The sequence below is a fragment of the Nerophis lumbriciformis genome, linkage group LG29 (genome assembly GCF_033978685.3).
Source record: "Nerophis lumbriciformis linkage group LG29, RoL_Nlum_v2.1, whole genome shotgun sequence".
NCBI classification, from domain to species: domain Eukaryota; kingdom Metazoa; phylum Chordata; class Actinopteri; order Syngnathiformes; family Syngnathidae; genus Nerophis; species Nerophis lumbriciformis.
The window spans coordinates 16,037,473-16,057,769 of NC_084576.2; the positions used below are offsets into that span (position 1 = coordinate 16,037,473).

General features: G+C 39.2%; 1 protein-coding gene across 1 annotated transcript in view; it reads left to right on the forward strand.

The window, feature by feature from the left end:
• Positions 1-20,297, forward strand: part of snx33 (sorting nexin 33) — a 48,846-nt gene that overhangs the window by 1,467 nt on the left and 27,082 nt on the right. Inside the window, exon 2 of the mRNA XM_061924905.2 lies at positions 3,461-5,590. Coding sequence (XP_061780889.1) covers positions 4,162-5,590 — 1,429 coding nt within the window. The 5' untranslated portion in view covers positions 3,461-4,161. The remainder of the gene's footprint in view (positions 1-3,460; positions 5,591-20,297) is intronic.

Below are 20,297 nucleotides of genomic sequence, written 5' to 3' on the forward strand. Positions count from 1 at the left end.
CAATTGCACTTTGAGAAACGTTGTTCTTAAACTGTTTGTTTATTTGCTCACGCAGTTGTGGACAAAGGGGTGTACCTCGCCCCATCCTTTCTTGTGAAAGACTGAGCATTTTTTGGGAAGCTGTTTTTATACCCAATCATGGCACCCACCTGTTCCCAATTAGCCTGCACACCTGTGGGATGTTCCAAATAAGTGTTTGATGAACATTCTTCAACTTTATCAGTATTTATTGCCACCTTTCCCAACTTCTTTGTCACGTGTTGCTGGCATCAAATTCTAAAGTTAATGATTATTTGCAAAAAAAAATGTTTATCAGTTTGAACATCAAATATGTTGTCTTTGTAGCATATTCAACTGAATATGGGTTGAAAATGATTTGCATATCATTGTATTCCGTTTATATTTACATCTAACACAATTTCCCAACTCATATGGAAACGGGGTTTGTACTTTATTTACCCCGCAATGGGAGAAATATGTTGTTGCCGTACAGATACAAAAGGTCCACAAAAGTAAGATAAACGTCACATGAAAACAAGAGGGGAACATTAAAGAGCAGAAAGGGCATACAAGACTTTAAAAGAGCACAAAGCTGATGCAACCAGCTGCAGCGGCGCCGTTTCTACATACAGCTTCAAAAGTGGAACACAACGAAAACCCCAAAAATTAGCAATAAATAATACATATTGCGCACATACTTAGACTTAGACAAACTTTAATGATCCACAAGGGAAATTGTTCCACACAGTAGCTCAGTTACAAAGGATAGAAAGGATAATGCACACAATGGCACAAAAAGAGGGCGAAAACAAAAGGTATAAAGTAGACAAAATTTTTTACCATGGTAGCAATATAACATATATGTAATATTTACATATTATATATACAGTATATAATATATACTGATATATTATATTAAATTATATTATTATATAATATATACAATATATAACAAATCCCAATTACCATGTACAATATTACAGTATATGTAACAGCTGCAGCAAAAAAAAAAAGGGCTACATAAAATAAAGAGTTAATAATTTAATAAGTTAATAAATTGTTTGCACCATGCATAGACAAACAACAAAACATAACAAAACAAAAAAACACAATTTTAAGGAACACTTACGGTACACCGCATTGGCCAAGAGCGCAGACTCCATCCTAGGCTGCCCACTAGCTCTCGGCCAACGTCCAGTGCACGCGGATGAGCGGGAATCCATCCAGGGAGACCGAACTGTCATTTAGCCAGGGCTCCATGAAGCTTGTTCATCCCGACACTCGATTTATTAATACTCTCTGCACTTTTTTGTATGTATGTATTAATAGCTATTTTTAAAAACAGCATGCTTAACAGGAGTACAATTTAAAAAAGAAACAATTGAAGTGAAAAACACGCATTAAAATAATTAGCTAGTACATACATGGGTAAGAAATAAAACAAGGATTAAAAAAATCAAGAACATATGTAAAAACAATACCAGGTAAATAATAACAACAATTAAATGTCACCAATGTCTCAAAACATTACAATAAAAATGCAAAAAAAAATTATAATTCAACTAATCTTTATTTATTTAGCACTTTTCAGGCATCTGGCAACACAAACTGCATGACAAAAAAAAAAAAAAAAAAAGAAAGAAGAGAAAAAAACACTGTTGACAATAAAAAAACATTGCACACCGCACTGACGATTGAAGAAAAACGCCACCTTTGAGGCGTCCACACAGGAGAATAACTAATTAACGCCATCTAAAAATAGTACAAAACATACTCTTAATTATATGTAAAAAATACTAAATAAATAATACATTAATAAATGAATAAAAACATACTATTGAGAGAATAACAGTAGTAATAATATACATAATTAAAATAGAAAATAACAGAATAAAAATAAAAAACCTAAGAAGAGCAAAAAAATTAATAAAAGATGTATGCCTTTTTTTCAATATTTTGTGTGTTTGCCATTAAAAGACAGGGCTTTCTTTCCCAAAAAGTGCATAAAACATAAAAAAAAATAAAAAAATGCTAATTTTATATGGACAGATAGATCTGAAGTTGATAAAGAGCACAGGTGTCACACTCAAGGCCCAGGGGCCAAAATTAAAAAAATATAAATTTTCAACAGCTTTATGAGTTGGAGGGGCCCTTTTAGATCCCTAAGATTTTTTTTATTTTTTTTAGACATTTATTTATTTATTTTCAGACAGGAGTTGTCCAAATATATCAAATGTTTTTTTGTTTTCTTACCCCAGCAAGTAAACTAAAAATAGATAAATAAATGAAGGATCCCGTACATTTTTCTTTTGCTCAAAAAATAATAATTAATCATCAAAACCAATGTTATTAGATTATTGTACCTATTTAGGCTCAAATCATATAGGGCGTTCTTTTACAAAACGTGCATAAAACATAAACAAATTAAATAAAATAAATGCTAATTTTATATGGACAGATAGATTTGAAGTTGATCTAGAGCACAGGTGTCAATCTCAAGGCCCAGGGGTCAAAATTTAAAAAAAAATAATTTTCAACAGTTTTATGAGTTGGAGGGGCCCTTTTGGATCCCTAAGATTTTTTTTTAGACATTTATGTATTTATTTTCAGACAGGAGTTGTCCAAAATACATCAAATGTTTTTTTTGTTTTTTTTTACCCCAGCAAGTAAACTAAAAATAGATAAATAAATGAAGGATCCCGTACATTTTTGTTTGCTAAAAAAATAATAATTAATCATCAAAACCAATGTTATTAGATTATTGTACCTATTCAGGCTCAAATCATATAGGGCTTTCTTTTACAAAACGTGCATAAAACATAAAAAAATAAAATAAAATAAATGCTAATTTTATATGGACACTTTGATCTTTGATCGTTGATCTAGAGCACATGTGTCAAACTCAAGGCCCAGGGGCCAGTTCTGGCCCACCACGTTGTTTTATGTGGCCCGCCAAAACCTGGAGGTAAATTGCACTATTAAAGCACTTCATCTTTTCTTTCTAAATGTATTCGTTCTTTCAATTTAGATAGAAAAATTGCATGCGATGCATGCAATTGTATGTTTTTTTTTCCTACTCCTTTTCGGGCATGATGTAAAATGAAATGATATGAAATTGTGTGATGTATTATGATGTAAGTGTGTTCATGTTCGAAATAAACTAAAGAAAGAAAGAAAGAAAGAAAACTTGAGAACAATCTGAACATGCAAAAACATCTTGTATAAAAGGCATATTGTTGGATAAAACAATAATAGTAAAATTGTAAACAAAAAAAAAGCAAAAATATGTAATGTAATGCAAAAAACTGTAATAATAGCAATAAATTTAAAAAACAAACAAACAAAAAAAAAAAAACTTAAGAAGTATTTAAGATGACTAAAAAGGTGTCTTTTACCTTTAAAAAAAAAACTTTCCTTGCAAAGCTCATTGTCCCTGCAATGACTCGGTGTGTCCTGCTAGGGGGCAGCGTTGAGCCAACGAGAGTCTGCAGAGAGCAGGCGATCTTGCCTACAATTGTCTCAGCCCAACGTCATGGAAATAGTTACTTTGTGTCGAGGCTCGGAGGAGGAAGGCTGCACAAACAATACCGGCTCGCCTAACGGCATGGTGCGGAGCGGGAGACGGTTGTTTTTTGTTTTTTTTTGGTTAGCGGTGCACGTGTTTTGAAAAGCACCGAGCGAAGATGCACAGGAAACCTGCTTTGTGAGGAAGTTTGGGTAGTCTGAACTCTGAAGGAAGGAAGGAGCTGCATTCTCACCATGCAGACGGATACCACCAACACTTGGAATTATTCGCACCCAGGACAATTTCCAGGATCTGTAATGTGACCAAAGTGTGAGGATTGGCTGCACAGGTTTATCCCAAACCCCTCCTACATCTGTAAAACCGGTTTTAAAACTGGCTTGTAACGGATTGAAATCTAGTGTTTATTTACTGCATGCATTTTTTTTTGCATCAATGGGCTAGGAGTCTCTTTAGATGTGTTTTGAGCACACCCCCAAGTCCAACCTGAAGCATTGAACTCTTCCAGACTGATGATGCAGCTGCACACCTGATCCATGTAACGTGAGATGAGTTGAAATATGAACTTCTAGATGTTTCCGACACAGCTGCTAGGATATATTTGTTTTTGTTGTTTCGTCTGAACCGGGGGAGTCGAGATGTCGGCCAAAGCCAAAGCCAAAGCCCTCTACACGTTCCAAAGTGAAAACAAAGAGGAGATCAGCATCCAGGAGAACGAGGAACTGGTCATCTTCGACGAGAACTCGGTGGACGGTTGGTTCCAGGGCGAGAACAGCCGAGGGGAGCGGGGTCTCTTCCCGGCGTCGTACGTGGAAATCATCCGCACGCGCTCCAACTCCAACGTGACGGATTGTTCCATCAGCCCGGCGGGTTCCTTGGGGAACGACTCCTACTACCTGCCGTCCACCCCCAACGCCGCCCAGCAGAGTTTCTACGACGATGACGACGACGACTGGGACGACTGGGACGACCGTTCCACGGTGGTGGACGATGCCGATCACCCCCGGGGCCCCGGCGCCAATGGCCACCCCAACCAGAGCCCGCTGTCCAACAACCCCAACGTGCACTACCGCGCCAAGCCGCCCATGGAGAGGCAAGACAGCATCTCCAGCGCCAGGAAGGGCAGCATGGTCGGCCGCAACTTGAACCGCTTCTCCAGCTTTGTGCGCTCCGGCGTGGAGGCCTTCGTGCTCGGGGACGTGCCCATGATGGCCAAGATCGCAGAGGCCTACACCATCGAGATGGCGCCCCCTGGACCCTGCTGGAAGGACAGCCCTCAGCCTTTCACCTGCTCCATCGAAGACCCCACGAAGCAGACCAAGTTTAAGGGCATCAAGACGTACATTTCTTACCGAGTGACGCCGAGCCACACCGGACACCCCGTGTACCGGCGCTACAAGCACTTTGACTGGCTCTACAACCGCCTGCTGCACAAGTTCACCGTCATCTCCGTGCCTCATCTGCCGGAGAAGCAAGCCACGGGGCGATTCGAGGAGGACTTTATCGAGAAGCGCAAGAGGCGGCTGATCCTGTGGATGAACCACATGACCAGCCACCCGGTCCTCTCCCAGTACGAAGGCTTCGAGCACTTCCTCATGTGCGCCGACGACAAGCAATGGAAGCTGGGAAAGAGGCGGGCGGAGAAGGACGAGATGGTGGGAGCGCACTTCATGCTCACCCTGCAGATCCCCAACGAGCACCAGGACCTGCAGGACGTGGAGGAGCGGGTGGACACCTTCAAGGCCTTCACCAAGAAGATGGACGACAGCGTCATGCAGCTAACTCACGTCACCTCGGAGCTGGTCCGCAAGCACCTGGGCGGCTTCAGGAAAGAGTTCCAGCGGCTCGGCAACGCCTTCCAGTCCATCAGCCAGTCCTTCACGCTGGACCCGCCGCACAGCTCCGAGGCCCTCAACAACGCCATCTCCCACACGGGGCGCACATACGAGAACATCGGGGAGCTGTTCGCCGAGCAGCCGAAGTTCGACCTCTTCCACATGCTGGACACGCTGTCGCTTTACCAAGGCCTGCTCGCCAACTTCCCCGACATTATTCATCTACAGAAAGGTAATCCCATGTTTTCAGTTTTTAGGACTACACTTGTTAGGGTTTAGCTTTTTAGTGCCTCCTTCAAATCCCGCCTTGTTGCTGATCCTCATAAACCACGACTATCCTTTTCAAATTTCACAAGTCATGTATTTGTTTGTGCAAGACAATGGTGTCCAAAACGCGTCCCAGGGACTATTTGCGGCATTTCTGTTGGCTTGAAATTTCTCACGCAGCTCATTGCCTGTGAGCCGAATCACCACAAAATTTGGTATACACCATCAGGGGACCGACAAGCACATGAGTGTCAAATTTGAGCAAGATTGGTTAAACAACATGAACGCATTTGGACTTTGGCACTGCCCAAATTCTGACCCCTATAAGTTAGACAGCAGGAGTGTCCTGATACAACGTTCCCCCCTTTGATACGACACCGATAGTGGAGCTTTTTAGCCGATACGATAGTGGTTCTCTAACCACTATAGTACCACCTAAGAAAAAACTTGCCTCCAGTACCATTGTAACGACCAACATTAAATTACATTAGCGTAGTTAGCCCAAGTATTATTTTACTTAACAAGCATATTTATTATTTTGGGCCACTGTAACATTGCACACAGTTTGAACAGTACAAACAACCTTCCCTAGTCATGGTGCAGAAAAAAATAATTCAAGCAACGCAAAAATTAAACAAACATGGTCACACATAACACAACCTGCTCATTGAACTTTGTGGATATTATGAAAAACGTCCAATCAGCATTAAAAAAATCCAAATTACAGCCATCTAAATCCATTACAAAGGTTTATGGGAAAAAATAGAAAACAGTCTCATGACACGTAGAAACCGTACATCACACTCCACACCTATCCATGTTTGGCGCATTTTAGCTGCTCAATATTTCTGATTGATTAAAAACTTTGAGGTCGTCACAAAAGTAAACAAGAAAGGAGTTGAACTTTCACATACTCTTAGTGGCCAATTATAACAATTATTATTATTATTATTATGTTTTCATTATATCATTATCATATTATAATAATATGTACTCATGCACACACCACACACATAAACACACATACATATATATGTATGTATGTATGTATGTATATATGTATGTATATATATATGTATGTATATATGTATATGTGTATATGTATATATGTATGTATATATGTATGTATATATGTATATATATGTATGTATATATGTCTATATGTATGTATGTATATGTGTCTATATGTATGTATGTATATGTGTATATATATATGTATGTGTATATGTGTATATGTATATATGTGTATGTGTATATATGTATATTTGTGTATATCTGTATATATGTATGTATATATGTATATATGTCTATATGTATGTATGTATATATATGTATGTATATGTGTATATATGTATGTGTGTATGTGTATATGTATATATGTGTATGTGTATATATGTATTAGAGATGCGCGGTTTGCGGGCACAACCGCGGAGTCCGCGGATTATCCGCGGATCGGGCGGATGAAATTTAAAAAAATAAGATTTTATCCGCGTGCGGGTCGGGTCGGGCGGATCAATTAGATTTTTTTTTTTTTTTTTTTTTTTTTTTTTTTTTTTTTTGCGGGTGGCAGTTAAACCAATTCGGAAATATATACACATAGTTAAATGTTGTTACCCACATACGAAAAACGAGCAGGCACCTGCTGCATATGCCACAACAGAAGAAAAAAAAAGAAAAGAGATGGACACTTTTACGGAGCGGAGAAGGGACGCCTCGCCGGTGTCCGGGACCGAGACCCCTTCCCCCGAGAGGGCCCCACCGGGAGCCGTAGCTGAGGCGATCCGCGAGAAGGGCCCGACGCATGTCCAGGGTCACTACCGCGCCCACCGCACCGACACCCCGCCTCGTCCGCCTTCGCCGCGGCCGGCGTCACGCGCAGCAGGTAAGCAGCTTACCTGCCCACCACCCCCCGAAATTCACATTTCTATCACAATTATCATACTGTAAACATGGTAAGCTAACTTCATTAAAATTAATAGTCCTGTCAATAGCATGGAATTACAATTCAAATGTAGTTTTTTTGTAAGCCTTTCAAAAGAATTCAAAATATGAAAAATTAATGAAAATTAATTTAAGCCATCAGACACTTTGAAAAGTGGCACATCACATCTCTAATGTAATCATTTTAACTTTTCAACAGAAATAGCACTGCAAAAATATTAAGGACATACTTCTGTATTTTGGTAGTTATGCTGTCAACATTTAACAAGATTTCTTCAACTTGGACTTGAAAGCATAAATAGTATAAACACTTTTAACAGTATGTCGTGCTGTGAAATACAGCCGACAGGATTGCGCACCACACAGGAAGCAAGGCCAAAGTGCATGCAGGTGCAGGAGAAGAAAGGACTTCTTTCATTTAAGGTTTGTGATAAACCATCAAACTCATTCGTTAAAAGGACTCTATAGTAATATAAAGCGAATTTTTCTGGACATTATCATGCAAGAAAAGTTTATTTTTGGGACCGCGATCACCGCGTAATGATTTTTAAAGGTTGCATTACAAACATGTAACTGTCCCATGTGATCAGCCAGTGCGATTGGAAGTCCATGCTCAATTATTGCCTCCGTAAATAAAACTTCGGCATTTATCACATCCAAAGAATCTGTTTGGGCGACGAAAAACGTTGAAAGTTTTCCACTTGTATCGCTAGCAACGGCATTAGACTTGTGTTTTTTTGTCCCAAAGTGGTCTTTTACATCGCTAATTCCTCCGTGTCCGATCGAAAAATCTTGTCTGCACAAGGTGCAATTCGCGTAGTTTTCACCCTTTTTTTTTTAAATTAAAGAAAAAACGTATTTTTTATCACTGCACCCGTAACCCGGAATAGGTTGATGAAAACCGTACGAATTACGGGAAAACCGGAGTAGTTGGCAGGTGCCTCACTAATGCCTTGCATCGTCTATATTAGATATACCGGGCGGATGCAGTTCTGATCAAATGTTAGATCGGGTGGATTGCGGATGGTTGACGACTTTCTGATGCGGTTGCGGATGAAATATTTGCCTATCCGCGCATCTCTAATATGTATATATCTGTATGTATGTATATATGTATATATGTATATGTATGTATATATGTATATATACTGTATGTATGTTTATATAAACTTTCAGGGGACTGACAAGCACATGTGTGTAAAATCTGAGCAAGATTTGTCGAAAAACATGGCCGATTTCAAACAAAGCGTAACAACTAAGTGTCCACAAGTCATTAATGAATTGTTCATGATGAAGATATTTGTATTCCATGTAAGCGAGCATGGTTTCCGAAGCAGTTTGACCACAGGCCATAGAGGGCGCCAGTGAGCGTTTGTGTTTACTATCTCCTTATGAATGACAGATGAGGTTGCTGCTCCTCCACCTCGTGTGCCAACCTTTCCAAATCAAGGCTGAAATTTACTAGGGTGTTTTGTCGCTCACCCCCGACGCAAACACGGCGTGCCGCTGCATTGTCTCGCTCGCACGGAAGGCCGGCGACGACGACAGCTGTCCCTTGATTTTTTTATAATCCTGACACATTGCTCCAATTACAAACACAGTTTGCGTAACAAAGTTGCATAAAAGTCATCTAATAGTAACAAGGTTGCTGCGTGTGCCGATATTCGGCGGCTTTTGATGTGAGCGAAGTCACGTGTCATCCTCGCCTGTTCTGTTATCCACAACAGGCGCCCCTGACTTTACTAACCGGAAGACATTTTTAAAAGGCCAATATTGTGGGGTTTTACATTTGATATAAAACAGCGGTGCCACAGTAGTGTATTGGAGCCTTGATACAGTGTGTGTTTGTAGCTTTTATCCTACTTGCGTAATTTCCGGTTGTATTATTTTGTAAAAAAACATTTTTATTAACTGTTTATTAGGGCTGTGAATCTTTGGGCATCACACGATTCGATTCGGTTCTGGGAGGTAACGATCCGATTCAAACTTGATTCCCGATTCAAAATCCATACTTTTAATAACATTGGGTGCCAGTTCTATGATTAAGTACATTCCCCCATAAAATAGATAGAAAGTTGTGATACATTTCTATATTACTTAAAATAATTAATATATATACATATGAATTATTTAAAGTAATATAATTAATATATATATATATATATATATATATATATATATATATATATATATATATATATATATATATATATATATCAGTGACGTGCAGTCACTAGAGGCCATCATGGAAAGAAAAAAAGATTTAAAAAAAATAAAATAAATTAAATTGTTATATGTATCCAGTGATTATACTATAAAGTTATTTTCCATTTAACTTCACCAGTTTTAGATTATTTTTATTCAAAATCGCTGAATTTTCACATTTGCCGTTCAAATACTGAGAAGAGACGGTGCGGTGAACAGCAGCCAGTTGAGGCACGTCACTCAGTTGTGCCTCAACATGGATTCCGGACTCGGCTAACTGCTGGCCTGCTGTGCAGTGAGACTGTATTGCTATATGAATTATATTATACATTTCCATAGTTTAGTTAGCTGAGGTATATAATGTACAGTGTATGTGTGTAACGTATTTCTTGTGCTGAGCGATTATAAAACGGCTGCAAAAGACGCACTGGCTGAGGCTCCAGTAGCCCCGCCTCCTGCACCCCCGCCGTAGAATTGTTGTATCAACTAAATCCCACACTTAAACTTTCCACGTGCAAGATTGAATCTATTTAAAAAAGTTATTTCATAAGAAGACAAAAAGTGCAAAAACAATAATGTTCATGTTGGAGGAGTTGTGAATGACTGCAGGTCCACAACATTAGGTACACCTGCAGACTGCAGGTGTGTGTATATATATATATATATATATATATATATATGTACATATATATACACAATTTTAAAAAACATTTTTTTTAAAAGCGATTTTTGATTTAAATCATTTGGTTTATGCCTTTAAAGCAGGCGTGTCCAGGCTTTTTGACTCGGGGGCCCGCTTTGGGCTGGAAAAATTTTGTCGGGGACCGAAAGCATATAAAGTAACTATATATTTTTTTTTATGGTGCTATGACGCTTTGCATAATGTCAGTGAGCAGGTACTATTATGTGTGACCATGCCTGTTGACATTTAAAAAAAATTGTTTTGCACCATGACTAGGGAAGGTTGTTTGCATTGGCATTGTTCGCAAATGCTGCGCATACATCCATGCAGAGCATAATTAAAGGTCAGTGACCTGAATTACTCAACGTCGTCCGCAGACTGCCGTAGTTTGGACACCCCTGCTTCAAAGCCATCCTGACTTATTTACAACAATAAAAACGACACAAAACTTTTTTGATAATCAAAAGATACCGATCAAACCACTGTAGTATTGACAATAAACTGACACCATACTCTGTATCGTTATCGTTCATATTTGTGTCAATCCACTCACCTTTGTTTACATTTAAGAGTTCTTTTCCGTTAGCGGTTAGCATATCTTCCTACAGTGTGTAGTGTAGCATGTTTAGATAGGCCTCGTTTTCCAGTGATGATGATACCTGTACAAAACGAGTTGGTTTGCCGCCATTGAGGCGAGGATTGCCGACACATTAGCCGCTAGCGTAAATGCTACGTTGCTACATCAAATTTGCAGGACAGAAATAGAATGCGTTGTCAACACACCATGGTATTAAAAGCTCGATTGTCGGCTGAATTTATATTTCTCATGTCTTATATCGTCTATATCGTGCAACCCTCACTAGGGATGGGTGCTGCTCACATTTGAACCAATACGCAACCGATTCCCGGTACCTGGGCTTCTCTGCTTAGGCTGCTGCCCCCGCGACCCGACCTCGGATAAGCGGAAAAAGACGGATGGATAGATAGTTAAGAAGTTACTTTAGAGCAGGCGTCCACCTGGACGTTCACCCACTAACGGGGAATGTGAGCTGGGATTAGACCGTCAGGTTAGTTTTACCCTACTGATGATGTGTTGTTGCAATAGTAATTCTCCTCAATTTTTTTAAATATAAAACATTTTATAATATTTTTTTATTTATTTACCCTTGATCTAGAGATTTAAGCGTTGAAAGTGAAAAAATTAAAAAAAGATGTATGCTTTTTTTTCAACAGTTTTATGAGTTGGGGGCCCTTTTGGATCAATAAGATATATATATATATTTTTTTTAAACATTTGTTTATTTTTAGATAGGAGTTGTCAAAAATACATCAAATGTTTTTATTTTTTTTAACCCCAGCAAGTAAAATAAAAATAAATAAATAAATGAAGGATCCCGTAAATTTTTGTAGTTTTTTTTTTTTGCTCAAAAAATAATAATGAATCAAAACCAATGTTATTAAATTATTGCACATATTTAGGCTCAAATCAAATATTCCACTTAGACTTTTTGTGTGTTTGCCATTAAAAAACAGGGCTTTCTTTCACAAAAAGTGCAAAACATAACAAAAAAAAAAAGCACATTTTATATGGACAGATAGATCTGAAGTTGATCGAGAGCACAGGTATCAAACTCAAGGCCCAGGGGCCAGTTCTGGCCCACCACATTGTTTTTTGTGGCCCGCAAATGCCTGGAAGTAAAGTGCACTATGAAAGCACTTCATCTTTTCTTACTTAATGCATTCGTTCTTTCAATTTTGACAGAAAAGTTGCATGCGATGCATACAATTGCATGTTTTTTAAACTTTGAATTAATTTTTTTAACATTTATTTATTTTCAGTCAGGACTTGTCAAAAATACATCAAATGTTTTTTTTTTCGTTTTTTTCCCCAGCAAGTAAAATAAAAATAAATAAATAAACGAAGGATCCCGTAAATTGTGGCTATTTTTTTGCTCAAAAAAAAAGAAAAAATTAATCCAAACCAATGTTATTAAACATTGTCCAAAGGCATGTTTTTGGATAAAACAATAATAGTGAAATTGTAAACAAAAAATAAAAGCAAAAATATGTTATGTAATGCAAAAAACTCTTAACATCGAATACAACTCAGGTGTGTCCAAACGTCTTCGAGTAAGGGTTGCATACTGAAAAGTCAAAGTATGTAGGGGCCATTTAGATTTTTTTATTTCGTAAAAAGAAAAAAACACCAAAAAGGCATTAATTATACTTTATTTAAAGAAACATTTTTGGGTCAGCTTTGTGTTTTTAGTGAAAGTACATTATTAGTTATTAGTATCAAAATGTCAGCTTTTGCACTTTTTTTTATTTTTTTTTTACTGTCTGTATTTACCTGTGTAATAATTAATACTACACATTGTCACCTATAACACAAAGCTGACACTAAGCTTATTTTACAAAATCAAAATATATCAAAATGCTTCCCACATACTTTGACTTTTTACTATGCGGCCCTTGTTGGAAAAAGTTGAGACGCCTCTGTATTATTAATGTATTTTCCCAATATTTTTGTATGCTTGTCCCCCTCACTTATGATGTTGTCCATCAATTTGTATGTAAAAAAAAAAAAAAGGAGATCCATAGGGGATTGTGCAATAACATAATGAGGTGATTACATTGTATAATTCTTATATATTCACTGTAACATGCGGCCCTCTGAGAGGAGCCATAACTGCAATGTGGCCCTCAATTAAAACCAATTTGATACCCCTGATCTAGAGATTATGAGTGTTGAAAAGTCTTATGACTGTGACCCTTGTGGGTTCCCGGCACCAAACTTGAGGAGAGCCCTAAAGATTAGGGATGTCCGATAATTTCGGACTGCCGATATTATCGGCCGATAACTGCTTTAAAATGTAATATCGGAAATTATCGATATCGGTTTCAAAATGATCGGTATCGGTTTCAAAAAGTAAAATTGATGACTTAGGGAGAAGTACAGAGCACCAATAAACCTTAAAGGCACTACCTTTGCGTGCCGGCCCAATCACATAATATCTTCGGCTTTTCACACACACAAGTGAATGCAATTCATACTTGGTCAACAGTCATACAGGTCACACTGAGGGTGACCGTATAAACAACTTTAACACTGTTACAAATATGCGCCACACTGTGAACCCACACCAAACAAGAATGACAAACACATTTTGGGAGAACATCCGCACCGTAACACAACATAAACACAGCAGAACAAATACCCAGAACCCCTTGCAGCACTAACTCTTCCGGGACGCTACAATATACACCCCCCTCCACCTCAACCTCCTCAGGCTCTCTCAGGGAGAGCATGTCCCAAATTCCAAGCTGCTGTTTTGAGGCATATTAAAAAAAAATAATGCACTTTGTGACTTCAATAATAAATATGGCAGTGCCATGTTGGCATTTTTTTCCCTAACTTGAGTTGATTTATTTTGGAAAACCTTGTTACATTGTTTAATGCATCCAGCGGGGCATCACAACAAAATTAGGCATAATAATGTGTTAATTCCACGACTGTATATATTGGTATCGGTTGGAATCGGTAATTAAGAGTTGGGCAATATCGGGATATCGGCAAAAAAGCCATTATCGGACATCTCTACTAGAGATGAATGAAAATCTATGTTGATTTTGGAAATGAAACATATCAAAATGGCTCAGGCATTCTTTATGTATGTAAAAAGTTTGGACACCCCTGTGTTCGAACGTCACCAACACGCACATTTTTCTGTACTGAGGCGAAAGTTTGCATCCTTCGAAAGGACTTTGGTGTTAAAACCTTAATCAAAAACATCATCAGCGGCCAAAATATGGACGCGAGTTCTGGTGCAGCTCTTTCCTGGGTGTGAGCGTTGTTATGCTGGAATGTTAAACGCAATGCGGAACTTGATTTCACTGGATCTCGGGCCGGGACTCTTCCAGGTTACGTCCGAACATACTCATTATCCGCTGCTCCCTTTTGGTTTCAATTCATAGCTTCTTTTTCTTTCCATCCTTCTTGTCCCAAAGTCCTTCACCTTATGTGTGGAGAAAGTGCGTTGACGTACTCCACTCCAACAATGGCGATGGCGAGAGCTAATTGCATCACGTTGTTCCGGAATAAGAAAAAAAAAAAAAAAGGCCTGTGAGGCTTTTGTTTGTTTGAGCAGATGTGAGCGCTGGCGGCCTGTCACACTTGATCCTTTGTTGCTGATGCTGCTCCCACAATGCATTGTGTCGCCTCCTGATACATCTCAGTGCGTCATCAGTTGCATCATAACCCAGGGTTGTTGCGCGCCGCAGCCACCGGGGGGACGTGCCGCCGATGGTGTTCCACGGAGATCTGAGACAAAAAGGGAGTTTTGATATCGTGACACAAAGGAGCGGCGGAAACCGATCCGGCGTGATTAGATCTCCTTGTTATGTAAAAAGAGCACACAGGAGACACTGACTCACCTGTGGTCAAATGCTTTAGAACAGTGTTTTTCAACCACTGTGCCGCGGCACACTAGTGTGCCGTGAGATACAGTCTGGTGTGCTGTGTGAGATTATCTAGTTTCACCTATTTTGGTGAAAAATATTTTTTGCAAACCAGTAATTATAGTCTGCAAATGATGTGTTGTTGTTGAGTTTCTGTGCTGTCTGGAGATCGACAGACTTACCACGTTATACTCTTCCCTATCAGTAGGTGGCAGCCGATAGCAAATTGCTGTGTAGATGTCGGAAACAGCGGGAGGCAGTGTGCAGGTAAAAAGGTGTCTAATGCTTAAACCAAAAATAAACAAAAGGTGAGTGCCCCTAAGAAAAGGCATTGAAGCTTAGGGAAGGCTATGCAGAACGAAACTAAAACTAAACTGGCTTACAAATTAAACAAAAACAGAATGCTGGACGACAGCAAAGACTTACTGTGGAGCAAAGACAATGTACATCCGAACATGACGTGACAATCAACAATGTCCCCACAAAGAAGGATAAAAACAACTGAAATATTCTTGATTGCTAAAACAAAGTAGCTGCGGGAAATATCGCTCAAAGGAAAACATGAAACTGCTACAGGAAAATACCAAAAAAAGAGAAAAAGCCACCAAAATAGAAGCGCAAGACAAGAACTAAAACACTACACACAAGAAAACAGCAATAAACTCAAAATAAGTCAGCGTGATGTGACAGGTGGTGACAGTACACCTACTTTGAGACAAGAGCTATATTGATGCATGCTTGGTTATGGTTTAAAGTCACACCCAACAATTCCGACAACTTTTTACTGTTAACGGAGTTTTGTTTTTTATTGATTTCTGCTGGTGGTGTGCCTCCGCATTTTTTCAACAGAAAAAATGTGCCTTGGTTCAAAAAAGGTTGAAAAACACTGCTTTAGAACATGTGATTGCATATACTAGGGTTGTCCTGATACCAATATTTTGGTACCGGTACCAAAATGTATTTCCATACTTTTCGATACTTTTCTAAATAAAGGGGACCACAAAAAATGGCATTATTGGCTTTATTCTAACAAAAAATCTTATGGTACATTAAACATATGTTTCTTATTGCAAGTTTGTCCTTAAATAAAATAGTGAACATACAAACCCCGTTTCCATATGAGTTGGGAAATTGTGTTAGATGTAAATATAAACGGAATACAATGATTTGCAAATCATTTGCAACCCATATTCAGTTGAATATGCTACAAAGACAACATATTTGATGTTCAAACTGATAAAACATTGTTTTGTTGTTGCAAATAATCATTAACTTTAGAATTTGATGCCAGCAACACGTGACAAAGAAGTTGGGAAAGGTGGCAATAAATACTGATAAAGTTGAGGAATGCTCATCAAACACTTATTTGGAACATCCCACAGGTGAACAGGCAAATTGGGAACAGGTGGGTGTCATGATTGGGTATAAAAGTAGATTCCATGAAATGCTCAGTCATTCACAAACAAGGATGGGGCGAGGGTCACCACTTTGTCAACAAATGCGTGAGCAAATTGTTGAACAGTTTAAGAAACACCTTTCTCAACCAGCTATTGCAAGGAATTTCGGGATTTCACCATCTACGGTCCGTAATATCATCAAAGGGTTCAGAGAATCTGGAGAAATCACTGCACGTAAGCAGCTAAGCCCGTGACCTTCGATCCCTCAGGCTGTACTGCATCAACAAGCGACATCAGTGTGTAAAGGATATCACCACATGGGCTCAGGAACACTTCAGAAACCCACTGTCAGTAACTACAGTTGGTCGCTACATCTGTAAGTGCAAGTTAAAACTCTCCTATGCAAGGCAAAAACCGTTTATCAACAACACCCAGAAACGCCGTCAGCTTCGCTGGGCCTGAGCTCATCTAAGATGTACTGACACAAAGTGGAAAAGTGTTCTGTGGTCTGACGAGTCCACATTTCAAATTGTTTTTGGAAACGTCGTGTCCTACGGACCAAAGAGGAAAAGAACCATCCGGATTGTTATAGGCGCAAAGTGTAAAAGCCAGCATCTGTGATGGTATGAGGGTGTATTAGTGCCCAACACATGGGTAACTTACACATCTGTGAAGGCACCATTAATGCTGAAGGTACATACAGGTTTTGGAGCAACATATGTTGCCATCCAAGCAACGTTACCATGGACGCCCCTGCTTATTTCAGCAAGACAATGCCAAGCCATGTGTTACATCAACGTGGCTTCATAGTAAAAGAGTGCGGGTACTAGACTGGCCTGCCTGTAGTCCAGACCTGTCTCCCATTGAAAATGTGTGGCGCATTATGAAGCCTAAAATAGCACAACGGAGACCCCCGGACTGTTGAACAACTTAAGCTGTACATCAAGCAAGAATGGGAAATAATTCCACCTGAGAAGCTTAAAAAATGTGTCTCCTCAGTTCCCAAACGTTTACTGAGTGTTGTTAAAAGGAAAGGCCATGTAACACAGTGGTGAACATGCCCTTTCCCAACTACTTTGGCACGTGTTGCAGCCATGAAATTCTAAGTTAATTATATATTTGCAAAAAAAAAAAAAGTTTATGAGTTTGAACATCAAATATCTTGTCTTTGTAGTGCATTCAATTGAATATGGGTTGAAAAGGATTTGCAAATCATTGTATTCCGTTTATATTTACATCTAACACAATTTCCCAACTCATGGAAACGGGGTTTGTACTAGACAACTTGTCTTTTAGTAGTAATTAAACAAACAAAGGCTCCTAATTAATCTGCTGACATATGCAGTAACATATTGTGTCATTTTCCCTTTTATTATTTTGACAAAATTAAAAAGGACAAGCTTCCATTTGTTGTTGAGCTCTTAATTGTCATAATCCTCAAAAAAAAACCTTTTTTTGAGGATTATGATACATTTTTAATTTAAACTGGAAGATATAAAAATCCCATTAGTCAGCATCCCAGTTAGTGCAGACATTGTACAGTAAGTGATTGTTTTCCATTTGTTGTTTAGCTCTTAGCCCTCGTTTGCGCCCCCCTTTTTTTTTGAGGATTACATTTTTAATTATACTGGAAGATATAAACATCCCATCAGTCGGCATCCCTGTGAGAGCAGACATTGTACAGTGAGTGAAGTGAAGTGAATTATATTTATATAACGCTTTTCTCTAGTGACTCAAAGCGCTTTACATAGTGAAACCCAGTATCTAAGTTACATTCAAACCAGTGTGGGTGGCACTGGGAGCAGGTGGGTAAAGTGTCTTGCCCAAGGACAGAACGGCAGTAACTAGGATGGCGGAAGCAGGGATCGAACCTGCAACCCTCAGGTTGATGGCACGGCCACTCTACCAACCGAGCTATACCGCCCCGTGATTGTGATTGCTTTCCATTTGTTGTTTAGTTCTTAGCAATACTGCTACTTGCTGGATCTGCTTATCACGCAGCTGTTAAAACCTGTTGCTCATCCTCTTTATATTCAGCCTCAAAAATCTAAGTTTCTGGATCATCATTTGTCCCAAAGTATTTGTTGTTGGCTCAAATGATCAATAGTGTTGTTGTTGTTGAAGGAAACAGCGAACGTTGTGATGCGTCTGTGAAATTGATACGTTGCCGTATGCTTAAAATGAGCAAAATATGTAAAAACTACATGTTATTATAAATGTTACTATGTTAAATATGTACTTACAGCGTGTATATAAAACCTTAATGTTTTTTGAGCGCTTTATAGGCGGAATAGAGCAAATCCCATCATCTTCTTTGTTTGCTGACTTTTGCTAGCTTCTTTTTATCATTTAGAATGCCGCTGTATGCTTAAAATGAGCAAAATACGTAATTATCACATGTTATTATAAATGTTGCTATGTTCCCATATACTTACAGCGTGTATATAAAACGCTGATGGAGGTTTTTGGATGCTTCTTAGAGTGCTTTATAGGTGGAAGAGAGCGACTTTCATTGGCTTCATTGTTAGCTGACTTTTGCTAATGGTTATTTACGATTTAGAATGCATGAATAAAAGTGCAGTTCCCCTTTAAGGTAACAGAGTTGTCTCTAAAGTGTAATCATGCAATTGTCTTAAAGTGCTAATGCACAGTAAAATTAGTTGAGTCCGGCATTCTTCACTGGAAACTTTCTGTTTCTTTGCCAAACACAAGACCGCCGAGTGGGCGGTCACGACTCACACTCAGTTCCTGTCATTACTGGAAGTATCCACGACAACCGCAGTGTTTCCCGAACTAAAGCATCCGCAGAACAAATAGTGGACCAACCCCAGACCTCTCCTTCTATCCCTAATTGTCAGAGAAGGCCACACACTTGGTGGAGTTTTTCGCTCTAAAGCCTAGAAACCGCCGGCGACCGTCTTCTGACTGCTGATAGCGATGGTGATGCACGCCAGAGCGTTCCGGAACGCTGCTAGCTCCCCCCCCGGGGCGCCTGCAGCAGGCCCGTTTAATCCGGACTGGAGGTTACTTGTCCACGAGAAAATTAAACACATGCAGACTCGGTCAGTTTGAGGAAGAATGGGTTTCATGGTGGACTTTGGACTAAAATGGTATTAAGGTTTAGGATTGTGCCTGAAAGAGACTTAACTGTCAAAACTAGAGATGTCCGATAATGGCTTTTTTGTCGATATCCAATATTCCGATATTGTCCAACTCTTAATTACCGATATATACAGTCGTGGAATTAACACATTATTATGCTTAATTTTGTTGTGATGCCCCGCTGGATGTATTAAACAATGTATCAAGGTTTTCCCAAAATAAATCAACTCAAGTTATGGAAAAAAAATGCCAACATGGCACTGCCATATTTATTATTGAAGTCACAAAGTGCATTATTTTTTTTTAACATGCCTCAAAACAGCAGTTTGGAATTTGGGACATGCATGAGGAAGTTGAGGTGGGCGGGGTAGGGGGGTGCGGGGTTGAGGTGGGGGAGGGGATAGCGGGTGTAGCGGGGGTGTATATTGTAGCGTCCCGGAAGAGTTAGTGCTGCAAGGGGTTCTGGGTATTTGTTCTGTTGTCTTTATGTTGTGTTACGGTGCGGATGTTCTCCCGAAATGTGTTTGTCATTCTTGTTTGGTGCATATTTGTAACAGTGTTAAAGTTGTTTATACGGCCACCCTCAGTGTGACCTGTATGGCTGTTGATCAAGTATGCATTGCATTCACTTGTGTGCGTGAAAAGCCGTAGATATTATGTGACTGGGCCGGCACGCAAAGGAGCTCTGTGTTTCTCCCTACATCCGTGTACACAGCGGTGTTTTAAAAAGTCATGAATTTTACTTTTTGAAACCGATACATTAAACAATGTAACTTTACCATGAATTGATTAACGTGGACCCTGACTTAAAGAAGTTGAGAAACTTATTCGGGTGTTACCATTTAGTGGTCAATTGTACGGAATATGTACTTCACTGTGCAATCTAC